This window comes from Paroedura picta, chromosome 4 (genome assembly GCF_049243985.1).
Source record: "Paroedura picta isolate Pp20150507F chromosome 4, Ppicta_v3.0, whole genome shotgun sequence".
In the NCBI taxonomy this organism is placed as follows: Eukaryota; Metazoa; Chordata; class Lepidosauria; order Squamata; family Gekkonidae; genus Paroedura; species Paroedura picta.
In genome coordinates this window covers 137,887,270-137,901,098 of record NC_135372.1, presented here as the reverse complement: position 1 = coordinate 137,901,098, position 13,829 = coordinate 137,887,270, and the positions used below count along the sequence as shown (strand labels likewise).

General features: G+C 48.4%; 1 protein-coding gene across 2 annotated transcripts in view; it reads left to right on the top strand.

Moving 5' to 3' along the window:
• GATA5 (GATA binding protein 5) overlaps window positions 1–12,040 on the top strand; it is a 61,419-nt gene extending 49,379 nt beyond the window's left edge. For both annotated transcript variants that reach the window (XM_077335795.1, XM_077335794.1), the window contains exons 4-7: window positions 4,032–4,157; window positions 6,944–7,031; window positions 9,818–9,942; window positions 11,283–12,040. In XM_077335795.1, coding sequence (XP_077191910.1) covers window positions 4,032–4,157; window positions 6,944–7,031; window positions 9,818–9,942; window positions 11,283–11,438 — 495 coding nt within the window. In that variant the 3' untranslated portion in view covers window positions 11,439–12,040. The remainder of the gene's footprint in view (window positions 1–4,031; window positions 4,158–6,943; window positions 7,032–9,817; window positions 9,943–11,282) is intronic.
• The last annotated feature ends 1,789 nt before the right edge of the window (window positions 12,041–13,829 follow it).

Sequence of the window (13,829 nt, the reverse complement as noted above, 5' to 3'; positions counted from 1 at the left end):
TGCTATAAAGTGACCGAGAGACCTGTTGGATCACCGGTGAGGGGGAGCTCCCCACCTCCTTAGGCAGCCCATTCCACTGCTGAACTACTCTGTGGAAAAAATCTTTTCCTGATATCTAGCTGGTACCATTCTACCTGTAGCTTCAACTGATTGCTGCTGGTCCTGTCCTCGGCCACCCACAGGAACCTTTCCCTGCCCTCCTCTTAAGTGAGAACCTTTCAAAGACTTCAAGGGAGCAAATGTCCCCTTATTGGGTTGCATCTTGTTCTCCTTTGCCCATGGAAACCACGGACCACCAAAAAGATAACTCAGGGCTCTAGATCAAATCAACCTAGAGTATTTCCCACTTCTCCACACGCGGCCAGCTAGATGACCTTGGGCAAGTCACAGTTCCATTAGAGCAGTTCTCTCAGAGCAATAACATCAGGGCTTTCTCAGTCCTACCTCCCTCACAGGGTGTCTGTTGTGCTGAAAGGGAGGAAAGGTGATTGTAAGCCGCTTTGAGACTCCTCGGATTGCGAAAAGCAAGGCATAAAAACCAGCCTTTCTTCGTCTTTATCTAACTGTGAATATATGACATATTTATATATTCAGGTTTGATTTCCCACTTCTCCACATGCAGCCAGCTAGATGACCTTGAGCTAGTCACAGTTCTGTTAAGAGCAGTTCTCTCTCAGCCCCACTTACCTCGCAGAGTTTCTGTTGTGGGGAGAGGAAGGGCAGGCCATTGTAAGAAGAAGAAGAAGAGTTGGTTCTTATATGCCACTTTTCCCTACCCGAAGGAGGCTCAAAGCGGCTTACAGTCGCCTTCCCATTCCTCCCCCCACAACAGACACCCTGTGGGGTGGGTGAGGCTGAGAGAGCACTGATATCACTGCCCGGTCAGAACAGTTTTATCAGTGCCGTGGCGAGCCCAAGGTCACCCAGCTGGCTGCATGTGGGGGAGCGCAGAATCGAACCTGGCATGCCAGATTAGAAGTCCGCACTCCTAACCACTACACCAAACTGGCTCTCAGCCACTTCCTTTGGCTAGTGAAAAGCAGGGAGTAAAAACCAGCATTTCTGGTCCTTGGGTTGATGGCACTTCTCTGACATATTTCACATAAACACATCGAAGTCCCTTCTGCTGATGGCTTCTCAACTGTGTTTGGCTGTCTGAGGCACTGTCAGTTGAAGGGCTTGATCCCATGTTGCATAAACAAACACCAGAGGAGGCCCGATGTTACTGCCAACAACTTCCGAGGCAAGGTCAAAACACTCTGGAAGCCGAGGCCCGGACAGGGAGATGCAGTCATTCATCCTCCTCTCATGAAAATGGGTAGAACTTCAGCAGTGCTTATCTCCTTCCAGTCCTTTATCAGAGAGAAGCAACGGATCCTTTTCTTTTGCCCTCCATCTATGATTAGGCCTGCTGGTTTCGAAGGGAGGGAACAAGCAAGCCTCCAGATCTCTGAGATTACGACTGATCTCCTGGTGGCAGAGATCAGTTGATCTGGAGAAAATGGCCACCGTGGAAGGTGGACTCAATGGCATTCTATCCACTGAGGTTTCTCCTCTCCCTAAGCCCCGCCCTCCTCAGGCTCCACCCCTAACATCCCCTGATATTTCTCAATCCAGAATTGGCAATTGTTCGTTCATTCATTCATTCATTCATTCATTCATTCATTATTCATTCATTCATTCATTCATTCATTCATTCATTCATTCATTCATTCATTCATTCATTATCATTGACCTACATCAAAACATAGATAAAACCACAATAACGTTATTAAGTTAACAACCAAGTCACTTAAAATCGACCAAGGAGATAGAACAAAACTTTGCCACTGTAGAAGAAATAGAATAATCTTTCTTAACTAACAGAGAGCTGGCTGTTGTATCGCTGATGCTTTGCAGCCAAGATGCAGTTGTTAACTGAGAAAACTGTTTCCAATTTTTGCCTCTGCTGCTGTGCCTGATCAGTTTATCCATTTTTAGTCTAGCCTTCCTCCGTGGGATTCAGGGGGGACAAAGTGGTTGTTCCTTGTGACTTTGTCTTCATGAAAAAATTTGAACCCAGGTCTTAGCCTAACACTCTAACCCAGGGGGAGTCAAACTGCGGCCCTCCAGATGTCCATGGACTACAATTCCCAGGAGCCCCTGCCAGCGAATGCCAGCATTCGCTGGCAGGGGCTCCTGGGAATTGTAGTCCATGGACATCTGGAGGGCCACAGTTTGACTACCCCTGTCTAACCCAAGGGCCTTTTTGGGATTCCGACACGGCGTGCTGGGTGCCACCTTAAAATGGCTTCCACAAAATGGCTGCCGCAGGAGGTGGAGCCAACCATAGAACGATTGTTGCAACTTGCCTTTAGGCACATAGCAAAGATCCTTGCGCTGTGTGGCGGCTCCCAAAGGAACATTTAAAAAAAATTCTGCACAGCCAATCAAATCTCCAATAGCCTTGCTGGGCAGAAGTCCTATCTGGCCCTGACACTACTTCCTAAAAACAATGAGCAGGCACCAATAAAGGTGTCAGCAGAGCCTTTTCCGTCCTGGCCCCCCTCCTGGAGGAATAAGCTCTTGAAAGATCTCAGGGCCCTGGTGGAGTTGCCTGAGTTCTTCAGGGCCTGTAAAACTCCACCAGGCATTTGGTTGAGGCCAGGACATGGACATCAATATCGTCTTGAGGCCCTCCTCTATACTAGGGCACCCCTCTGCCGGTCATACGATAACCTCACGGAGTCACTTGTGAAGTGCACCTATTTATTTTCATGACTTCTGTAAGACGATGCTGTTGTTGAGCTGTTTTAATTTTTATGGTACGCCTTTAATGTTTGTATCCTATTTTAAACTTGATGTTAGCGGCCACAGGCCAATGATGCTGGGAGAGGTGGGATAAAAATCAGATGAATCCATCAATCAATCAATGAACCAACCTGAATCTAGAATGGGAATAAGTATGAATAATCCAAGAATCCCTCCATAAAGGAATTTGGTGCGTTCTGGTTGGGTTTGGGTTAGTGACTATCCCCTTAGAACAGCCCTAAGCTCTGAGCCTCTTGTGGCGCAGGGTGGTATGGCAGCTGACATGCAGTCTGAAAGCTCTGCCCATGAGGCTGGGAGTTCGATCCCAGCAGCCGGCTCAAGGTTGACTCAGCCTTCCATCCTTCCGATGTCGGTGAAATGAGTACCCAGCTTGCTTGCTGGGGGTTAAACGGTAATGACTGGGGAAGGCACTGGCAAACCACCCCGTATTGAGTCTGCCAAGAAAACGCTAGAGGACGTCACCCCAAGGGTCAGACATGACCCGGTGCTTGCACAGGGGATACCTTTACCTTTAAACTCTGAGAAAACGCTTAAGGCCGGTGCCTAATTAAATGCGCTTTTGTGTTTAGTATTCCAAGAGCCTTGCGGCCGATGCGACTGGGTCAACTTTATTCATTCCGGAAAATTAATTTACCTCTATCCATTTCAGAAGATGGAATGCAGTCTCAAAGCCATCTCTGACTGCTGCTTAGTGAGAAGAATATCTCCCCGCAGCAATCTAATACAGGCAACACTGTCATTAAACATTCTTTCGATGTTCTTGCCCAAGATTCTGAGATAACGTTTGTGGGCCAAAATCCATTTAACTTCAGCGGAAGGGATGAAAGGGGATATTACCTAGTTTTGTTGCAGTAGAGTTTTGGTGTTTTTTTTAAAATCGCCAATGAGAAGTGATTTCAGCAGAAAGGGATTTGGTCCTAATGAATGTGGTTCTCTTTTGTGTCTAATGCAGGGGTAGTCAACCTGTGGTCCTCCAGATGATAATGGACTACAATTCCCATGAGCCCCTGCCAGCGAATGCTCATGAGAACTGTATTCCATGGACATCTGGAGGACCACAGGTTTGACTACCCCTGGTCTAATGGACATTTTTCATCTTCCAGGAAATGGGTTTCAAGCAAAGATCCCATCCTCCTCCTTTATCTAATGGGGTCGTTCCGTCTCTCTCCTGTGAGCGAGCCAGGCAGCGTCTAAGGGGGTCGTTTGCTTTCTTTTTGCAGTCTTCCTCGAGACGGGCAGGTCTGTGTTGCACGAACTGTCACACCACCAACACGACGCTCTGGAGACGAAATGCAGAGGGAGAGCCCGTCTGCAATGCGTGTGGACTGTACATGAAACTCCACGGGGTAAGGGGACAGCTACTTAGAATCATAGAGCTGGAAGGGAACTGTGGGATCATCTAGTCCAACCCCCCTTGCAGAATGTAGGGAGTTCATAATTTCTTGAGCTCCTGAGCCTGTGTTACTGCTGGTCAATAGGGTTGCCTCGAAGAGGATTGGGGAGGGGGTTCCCCCAAGAGAAAAATGAAAAAGACAACTAGGCCTCAGCTGCGTACTTAAGTGTTCTGACCATAGAGTTTCTGTCGAATCCTAGAGATACCTAGAAAGTAACGAGAATAGCTCTAGGAACGTCCAGAAACTCTATGGTCAGAACTTCTTTTCAGAGATGAAACCTTAGTTTTCTTTTTCATTTGGCTTCCAGGGAAGATCAAGAAGAAGAGTTGGGTTTTATAAGCCACTTTTCTCTACCAGAAAGAGTCTCAAAGTGGCTGACAATCACCTTCCCTTCCTCTCCTCACAACAGACCTGGGGATCCTCTGGTTTCTGCAGCTCATCTCCAGGCGACAGAGATTGGTTCCCCTGGGAAAAATGGCTGCCTTGGAGGGTGGACTCCATAGCATTATACTCCACTAGGGTCTCTCCCCACCCCAAATCCCGCCCGATCCCAGCTCCACCCCCAAAGTTTCCAGGTATTTCCCAACCCAGAACTGGTGACCCAGTACAACCTGTATTCTGTTCCCAAGAGACTTTGTCCTGTTTGAAAATTTTGGTTGCTTGCAATGATTATTATAAAACTGAAGAAGTTTTACAACGAAACTAGGTGTTTAATGTTAATCTGTAGTAGGAACAAAAGTATTCATCTGTTAACTGTAAGCTTTATTGATCTACATGCTCTTTCCCCCTGTTTGTCTATTTTTTGCACAAGCAGAAATGTGAAGACCATTTCCCAATACGTCATGTGCTTTGAGGGCATGATAGAATTCATCTCTAATCCTGGATTCACCCGTGCAGAACGTAGCATTGAAATGAAGAGCTGAAGAGAGAGCTGGATTTTTGTACCCTGCTTCTTACCACCCAAAGGGGTCTCAAAGCGGTTTACAATCGCCTTCCTTTCCTCTCCCCACAACAGAAACCCTGTTAGGTAGATGGGGCTGAGAGAGCTCTGAGAGAACTGGGACTAGCTCAAGGGCACCCAGCTGACTGCCTGTGGAGTAGAAGTAGAGAATCAGACCCGGTTCTTCAGATTAGAATCCGCCGCTCTTAACCCTGGCACCAAAGTGACATCGCAGCTTTGGTTCTCTTCATTTGAATAAATGAAGAATCTCAAGAAAGGAAGATGGGAGCTTAAATCCTCTTCCGCTTTTTAAAATTGGAAGGCCTGAAAATGTGGAGGGGTGGCAATTTGGATGCAAGGGACAGAAGAGTGTTTTATTTTACAGCCCATTCTCCCAAGCTATCGCAGGGGATGGGGTAGGGGGATTAGGAAATGAAGACCATCTATCAGGAAGTTCTCCAACCAGTGTGTCTTGTCCATCTGTTACCCAAGGCCTGCCTCTGAGAAAAATAGCCTCCGCGAAGGACAAGGACATCCTGCCATTTGAACAATGCACAGTGTAGAAGGAGGGGAGGAGAGCGCGTTTGTGTGCAGTCTAAGTCAACAAAGGATCCTGGGGTACCTGAAAGATTTATTGTGGCACACAAGTTCATGGATGCATGGAGCCTTCTCTCTTGACACAGAGAGAGAGGGGCTTGGAAAAATGGCAACCAGCTGGGTCAAACACAAATGAAATGTCAGAGGGAGGCCTAGTTTTTTATGCCCTTGTTCAGTGTCCATTTGAGGTGTAAAAACGGGCTTGTCAGTTCCGAATGTAAGCTGCTTTGAGACTCCTTTGGGTAGAGAAAAGTGGCATATAAGAACCAGCTCTTCTTCTTCTTCAGTAATATCAGGGTTCTCTCAGCTTCACCTCCCTCACAAGGTCTCTGTTGTGGGGAGAGGAAGGGAAGGCGATTGTCAGCCGCTTAGAGATTTGGGGGGGGGGGGCGGGGGGAGCCCAAGGAGATCATCAGTAATAGTAAGAGATTTCAAGGCCCAACTGAAGACTGGCACTCTTACATACGAAACAGGAGTAACTGTTGTTGAGATTCCCTCCTAGCTATGCTCAGCTCATTTCCGATATCCTGCAAGAGAATTCCATGGTATCAACTAGAGCGGGTGACCTTGGGCTCATCACAGTCCTGATAGAGCAGTTTTCACAGAGCAGTAAGGTCAGAGCTCTCTCAGCCTCCCCTACCTCAAAGGGTGTCTGTTGTGGGGAGAGGAAAGGGAAGGCGAATGGAAGCTGCTTTGAGCCTCCTTCGGGTAGAGAAAAGCGGCATATAAGAACCAACTCTTCTTCTTAATATCAGGGCTCTCACAGCCTCACCCACCTCACAGGGTGTCTGCTGTGGGGAGAGGAAAGAGAAGGCAACTGTAAGCCACTTTGAGACTCCTTCAGGTAGAAAAAAGTGGCATATAAGAACTAACTCTTCTTCAGTAATATCAGGGCTCTCTCAGCCTCACCTCCCTCACCGGGTGTCTGTTGTGGGGAGAGGAAAGGGAAGGCGAATGGAAGCTGCTTTGAGACTCCTTCGGGTAGAGAAAAGCGGCATATAAGTCCCAATTCTTCTTCTTCTTCAGTAATATCAGGGCTCTCTCAGCCTCACCCGCCTCACAAGATCTCTATCGTGGGGAGAGGAAGGGAAGGCGATTGTCAGCCGCTTAGAGACTTCTTCGGGCAATGAAAAGCAGGGTCTAAATGAAAGGCTTCCAATTGCTCATTACACCAGGCCTAACTCCCTTTCTTCACATCCAGGTGCCAAGGCCTCTGGCGATGAAGAAGGAAAGTATCCAGACAAGGAAGAGGAAACCGAAAAATATAAACAAAGGCAAATCTTCAACAGGTAGCCAATTTGGGACTTTCTTTTGGCAGTTGGCGTGGTTTGCCTGGCTAATTCTGGAGCTATTAAGTCCAGCTTTTAGTACCAGGGTTTCTTGTGGGCTCTGGAAAGGATTCCGGAATGGGTGGGAATCATTTATTGGGTGATACGACATGGGATCTAATATTATAAAGCAGGGGTAGTCAACCTTTGGTCCTCCAGATGTCCATGGACTACAATTCCCAGGAGCCCCTGCCAGCATTTGCTGGCAGGGGCTCTTGGGAATTGTAGTCCATGGACATCTGGAGGACCACAGGTTGACTACCCCTGTTATAAAGGAAGCAGGGAGGGACTATCCAGAAGTATGGATCGCCGTATCTAAATGCTGATCTGCCTGGTAAACTAAAAGGATCCCTGTAGCAACGTATAGGAAATCAGTTGCAAAGGGAGCTATCCCAATCGTCCACTGGATACAGATAATTAGAACTATCAACTGGGTGGCAGAACACCTGCTTGGTGCCATGTTCAATCCCTGTCATCTCCAGTTGAAAAGATCAGGTGATCAGATGAAAAGTATCTGTTCAGTTGCTGCTTAAAGACCTCCACTTAGGCAGCCCCTTCTACTGCTGAACTAGACTCCTAGAATCCTAGAGTGGGAAGGGGCCACACAGGCCATCTAGTCCCACCCCCTCCTCTAGGCAGGATCCGCCTCAAGCATCCAGGAGAAGGATCTGTCCAGCCGCTGCTTGAAGACCACCAGTAAGGGGGAGCTCCCCACCTCCTTAGGCAGCCCATTCCTCTGCTGAACTAGACTCCTGGAATCCTAGAGTGGGAAGGGCCATCCAGGCCATCCAGTCCCACCCCCTGCTCAGTGCAGGATCAGCCTCAAGCATCCAGGAGAAGGATCTGTCCAGCCGCTGCTTGAAGACGGCCAGTGAGGGAAGCTCCCCACCTCCTTAGGCAGCCCATTCCTCTGCTGAACTAGACTCAGAGAACTAGACTCAGAGGATCTGTACAGCCGCTGCTTTAAGACAGCCAGTGAGGGGGAATCAAACCTGGGTCACCAGATTAGAAGCTACTGCTCTTAACCACCACGCCATACTGGCTCTCTCTCACTCGAGAGCTGCTGGAGAGCTGCTGCCAGTCAGAGCTGACAATGCTGGCCTTGAGAGTCAGTGGTCTGATTGCAGATTTCATGAGTGTATTTGAGAACCAGTGAGGTGTAGTGGCTAACAGCAGAGGTCTCTAAATTGGAGGAACCAGGTTTGATTTCCCAATTCTCCTCCACATGCAGCCAGTTGGGTGACCTTGGGCCATTCCCAGTTCTCTCAGGGCTCTCTCAGCCCCACCTACCTCACAGGATTTTCTTGTGGGGAGAGGAAGGGAAGGCGATTGTAAGCTACTTTGAGGAACCCTTGGATAGTGAAAAGCAGGGTACAAAAACCCAGCTCTTCTTCTTGTCCTATCAACCATTGTGGACTCTCAACACTTTCCAAAGGAACACCAAAGATATAATTTTGATGTGCAGCAAAAATATATATAACTCTAACTCAACTTCTGGGCTTTACCAGCTTGGCTCATTCTGCAAGCCATAACCAGGGGCTAAAACCAAGGTCAGTATTATCTATGTAGACTGGCAATAGCTCTATAAAGTCTATATAGGTAGAGGTCCTAATACCTGGCCCTTTTAACCAGTGAGATCAAGGATTGAACCTGGGACCTTCTGTATGCCAAGCAGATGAAGAAGAAGATGAAGAAGAAGAGTTGGTTCTTACATGCCGCTTTTCCCTACCCAAAGGAGGCTCAAAGCGGCTTACAGTCACCTTCCCTTTCCTCTCCCCACAACAGACACCCTCTGAGGTGGGTGAGGCTGAGAGAGCCCCGATATTCCTGCTCGGTCAGAACAGTTTTATCAGTGCCGTGGCGAGCCCAAGGTCACCCAGCTGGTTGCATGTGGGGGAGCGCAGATTTAACCTGGCATGCCAGATTAGAAGTCCGCACTCCTAACCAATACACCAAACTGTCTCTACCACTGGGCCACAGCCTCTTCATGAGCAGAAGGTCAGGTCAGGTCAGTTCTCATCTGATCACACTTAAATTGGCAGCAATGGATGACTAGAGGATGGTACGATCCAGTACAAGTGTGCATTTTCATCCCAAATTTCTAGATTGAGTTTGGTGTGGTGGTTAGGAGGACTGACTTTCAATCTGGTGAGCTGGGTTTCATTCTGCGCTCCCCCACATGCAATCAGCTGGGTGGCCTTGGGCTCTCCAAAGCACTGATAAAGCTGTTCTGACTGAGCAGTAATATCAGGGCTCTCTCAGCTTCACCTCCCTCACAGGGTGTCTGCTGTGGGGAGTGGATAAGGGAAAGCGGCTGTAAGCCGCTTTGGGACTCCTTCGGGTTGAGAAAAGCTGCCTATAAGAACCAACTTTTCTTCTTCTTCAGTAATCTCAGGGCTCTCTCAGCCTCACCCACCCCACAGGGTGTCTGTTGTGGGGAGAGGAAAGGGAAGACGATTGTAGGCCGCTTTGAGATTCCTTCGGGTAGGGAAAAGCAGCATATAAGAGCCAACTCTTCTTCTTCTTCCTCTTCCAGGTGGTCGTTATTCTATAACACTTATAAAACATGAAAATGTGGGGGCTGAATGCAGATCGGGGCAAGACCTTAATTATCATTGGCTTGGGCGGGCAAACACCGGCATGAGAAGTCGATAAATTATGGTGGCGATTCTAGCCGTGACATTGATAGGAGTTTGCTTTTGTGTCTGCATTGCTCTCTAAATCCTTTTAACCCCTTCTACTTTCAGGGTCTGCCACTTCAACTACCAACTCCCCTTCTTCCGTTACGAACTCTGAAAGCACCGTCACTTTAAAAACGGAACCCACTGTGACAACCCAGTATCCGGGACAATCTTTAGTCTCCACGTCCCAGGTAATGTACAATAGGGGCTGCTGAACCTTTTGACCAAGGGTAGTCAAACTGCGGCCCTCCAGATGTCCATGGACTACAATTCCCATGAGCCCCTGCCAGCATTTTCTGGCAGGGGCTCATGGGAATTGTAGTCCACGAACAACTGGAGGGCCGCAGTTTGACTACCCCTGCTTTTGACTATGGGCTTACATAGGCTTTGTCTTCCTATTCAACCAGGTATAAAGCAGGGTTTTCTTCTAAGGGAAATTCCAAAGCAGCTGAAACTGCTTCCTTCCCTCTTTTCCTAGGAAACTAGAGAGCTGATGCAGTTTCACACATCTTTCAAAATGCTCTTAAATTTTTGGATTGCCCTACTGCGCATATAAAGCTGTATTGCATTCCAAAATGTCCAGAAAGCAAGGAGGGAAGGAATATTACCTGCTAGACAAAGGCAGGCTGAGTTTACAGTTGCCACTCCGGGTTGGGGAAACACCTGGAGAATTTTGGGTGGGGCCTAGGGGAAATGGAGTATGGAAGAAGAAGAGTTGGGTTTTATGCCCCACTTTTGACTTCCCAAAGGAGTCTCAAAGCAGCCTACAATCGTTTTCCTTTCCTCTCCCCAAAACAGACTCCCTGTAAGGCAGGTGGGGCTGAAAGAGCTCTGAGAGAACTGCTCTGTGAGAACAGCTCTTATGGGACTGTGACAAGCAATAGGTCTCCCAGCTGGCTGCATGTGGAGGAGCGGGGAATCAAACCCGGCTCACCAGATTAGAAGCCTCTGCTCTTAACCGCTGCACCATGCTGAGAAAAGGAGGGACCTCATTGGCTGATCATGAAGAAGAGTATGGTTTTCGTACCCTCTTCTTCTCTATCCTGGCTCTCAAAGCAGCTTACAATCATCTTGTCCTCCCCACAATAGGTCCCTTGTGTGGTAGAGGGATGAGTTAGAGCAAGGATAGTCAACCTGTGGTCCTCCAGATGTCCATGGACTACAATTCCCATGAGCCCCTGCCAGCCTTTGCTGGCAGGGGCTCATGGGAATTCTAGTCCATGAACATCTGGAGGACCACGGGTTGACTACCCTGAGTTAGAGAACTGTTTTGTAAGGTGGGCTGTATGGCACGATCCATTGCTGAGGATCCTCCCCGCTTCAAACCCTGCCCTCCCCAGGTCTCCCCCCACCCAAATCTCCAAATATATGGTGCCCAGAAACGTTTACTTGCAACCATGCAATCATAGAATCATAGAGTTGGAAGGGTACCCCCTAGGTCATCTAGTCCAACCCCCTGCACCATGCAGGACACTCACAACCCTATCGCTCATCCACTGTAACCACGAGCCGTGTGTTTGCTTCCCTGCAGGGTCCCAACCAATCTGGCGATGCCCTGGGAGACGGCCACACCCAGTTCAAGTACGAACCGGAGGATTATGCCTTCTCTTCGTCCGCCGTGCCCCAGCAGCCAGGACTGAGCGTTGCTCTTCGCCAGGACTCATGGTGCGCACTTGCGCTGGCTTGAAACCCAAAATCTGGTCTTCCCTTTTGAAACGAGTGTGCTTCGGAACAAGCTTTGGTTGGGTTTAGGCTGCTGGGGGGTGGCAAGCGAGAGGAACCACCCCGCCTTTTCCTTTGAGTCTGTAATCAGCACAGTGCTTCTTTTCTGAAAGATGGATTTGGGCTTTTTCCCCCCTCCTCCACGGAAGGCGTACTGCTCGTTCTTCTGGACCCGGACGGCGGTTTCAAGACTTGGGTCCGTCCAGGCTTCCGCTGTCACCCTCGCAAATGAGGGGGGGAAAATGGGAGAAATTGGGAGTTCTGTCTTTGGGAGAGACGCTTCTCTCTTCCCTGGGAGGCATTCTAAAGAAAGAAATGTCAGAAATCTGTTTTATTCACGCTGATTTCCTCCCCCCTTTTTATGACTCCCCGATGTGCAATTTTACTTCACTTCCCAATAAAGACTATGATAGATTGGGGCACCAAGTCACTTAATCTTATTAAAATGAAACTAGTGTTGCTTTCCTACTGCTTGCCGGTGATGGGGGGGGGGGTAAAGAGGAGAGGAAAAACCCGTTTTTTTAAAAAACAAAGTTTTGCTGTTGTGTATTAAAAATCCTCCAAATAGCCTGCGAACTTCTGGAGCGTCTTAATTTATCACCGTTAAAAATAGGGCACATGCAGAAATCATGTTGCTGCCCTTCTGAGGGATGCCAGGGAGTTTGCCCTGCACACTTGCGGTATATATCAGGGATCCCCGACGTGGTCTCCGTGGGCGCCGTGGCATGCGCTGAGACCTTTCCTGCTGCTTGCCAAGTGTTTTTGGAGAGTGGGTGGGGCTTACGCCCAGTGAGGCTTCTAACTAGCCATATGATTGGCTGTACAGATTTTCAGAAATTTTGCTTGGGCAGCAGCTGTCACCACAGCACAGGGATCTTGATTGCAACTGGAAAAAAAATGCAGCAGCCATTTTGTAACTGGCTCCACCTCATGAAGCAGCCATTTTGTAGCTGGCTCCACCTCATGAAGCAGCCATTTTGTAGTTGGCTCCACCTCATGAAGCAGCCATTTTGCAGCTGGCGCCACCTCTTGAAACACCCATTTTGTAGCTGGCTCCATCTCATGAAGCAGCCATTTAGTAGCTGGCTCCCCCTCATGAAGCAGCCATTTTGTAGCTGGCTCCGCCTCTTGAGGCAGCCATTTTGTTGCTGTGCCCACCATGCTGTGACAAAGTTCCAAAGTTGTCCGCACGCTCAAAAAAGTTGGGAAAACATGGTATAGATAGAAAAAAGAGAAGTTGGGTTTTATAACCTGGTTTTCACTACCAGAAGGAGTCTCAAAACCGCTTCCAATCGCCTTCCTTCCCTCTCCTCACAACAGAGACCCTGCGAAGAAGGTGAATCTGAGAGAGTCCTGATATTGCCCCTCTGTGAGAACAGGCCTAACAGGGCTGTGACTAGCTCAGAATCACTCCGCTCAATGCATCTGGAGCAGCAGGGAATCAAACCTGGCTCACCAGATTAAAGGCAGCTGCTCTTAACCACCACACCAAGTGAGAGATTGAATGAGTAACACTTTGACACAGGATCTCATAGCCTGTGGGTGGAAGTCTGCTAGATTAGTGGCTGTGTATGGGAGGTCCAAATAGGAAAAGGGACAGGGAAGGTGACTCCCAATGCTTAGCCAAGAGTGAGGTGAAGGCTTGGCTTAGCCTAGACATCCCTTTCCCATCAGTCTAAACCTTTCCCAAAATTTCCAAGTATTGTTAGTAAGTTTAGAGAGGGGTGGCAACTCTTTGGTAGAGCATCTGCATGGCATGCAGAAGGTCCCTGGTTCAATCTCCAGTAGATAATAGAAAAGACCTCTGCCTGAGATGCTGGAGAGTCACAGACAGTTAGAATAGACCATACTGACTTTAATGGGCCAAGGATCTGGTTCAGCATAAGACAGTTTCACGGCTCATTGGTAGAGCAGGGATGCAGAAGGTCCCATGTTCAATCGCCAGTAGGTTACAGGAAAGACCGCTCCCTGAGACTCTGGAAAGCCATGGCCAGTTAGAATAGACAGTTCAGACTTTAATAGACCCATGATATGGTTCGGCATAAAGCAACTTCATGGCTCAGTGGTAGAGCATCTGCTTGGCATGCAGAAGGTCCCGCGTTCAATCCCCAGCCTCTCCAGTTAAAAGGACCAGGCAGTAGGTGCTATGAAAGACTTCTGCCTAAGAGCTTGGAGAGTTTGCTGCTGATCTGTGAAGATAATCCTTACATAGATGGACCAATGCTTTGAGTTGTTATAATAAACCTTCATTTTTTGGTTCATGCTTGTTTAGATACTGTTCAGATTCCTCCCACAAGAGACAAACAGAGGGGCAGAGAGTCAGGAAATCATCTTGAAGAATTGTGAAGCGCTCCAA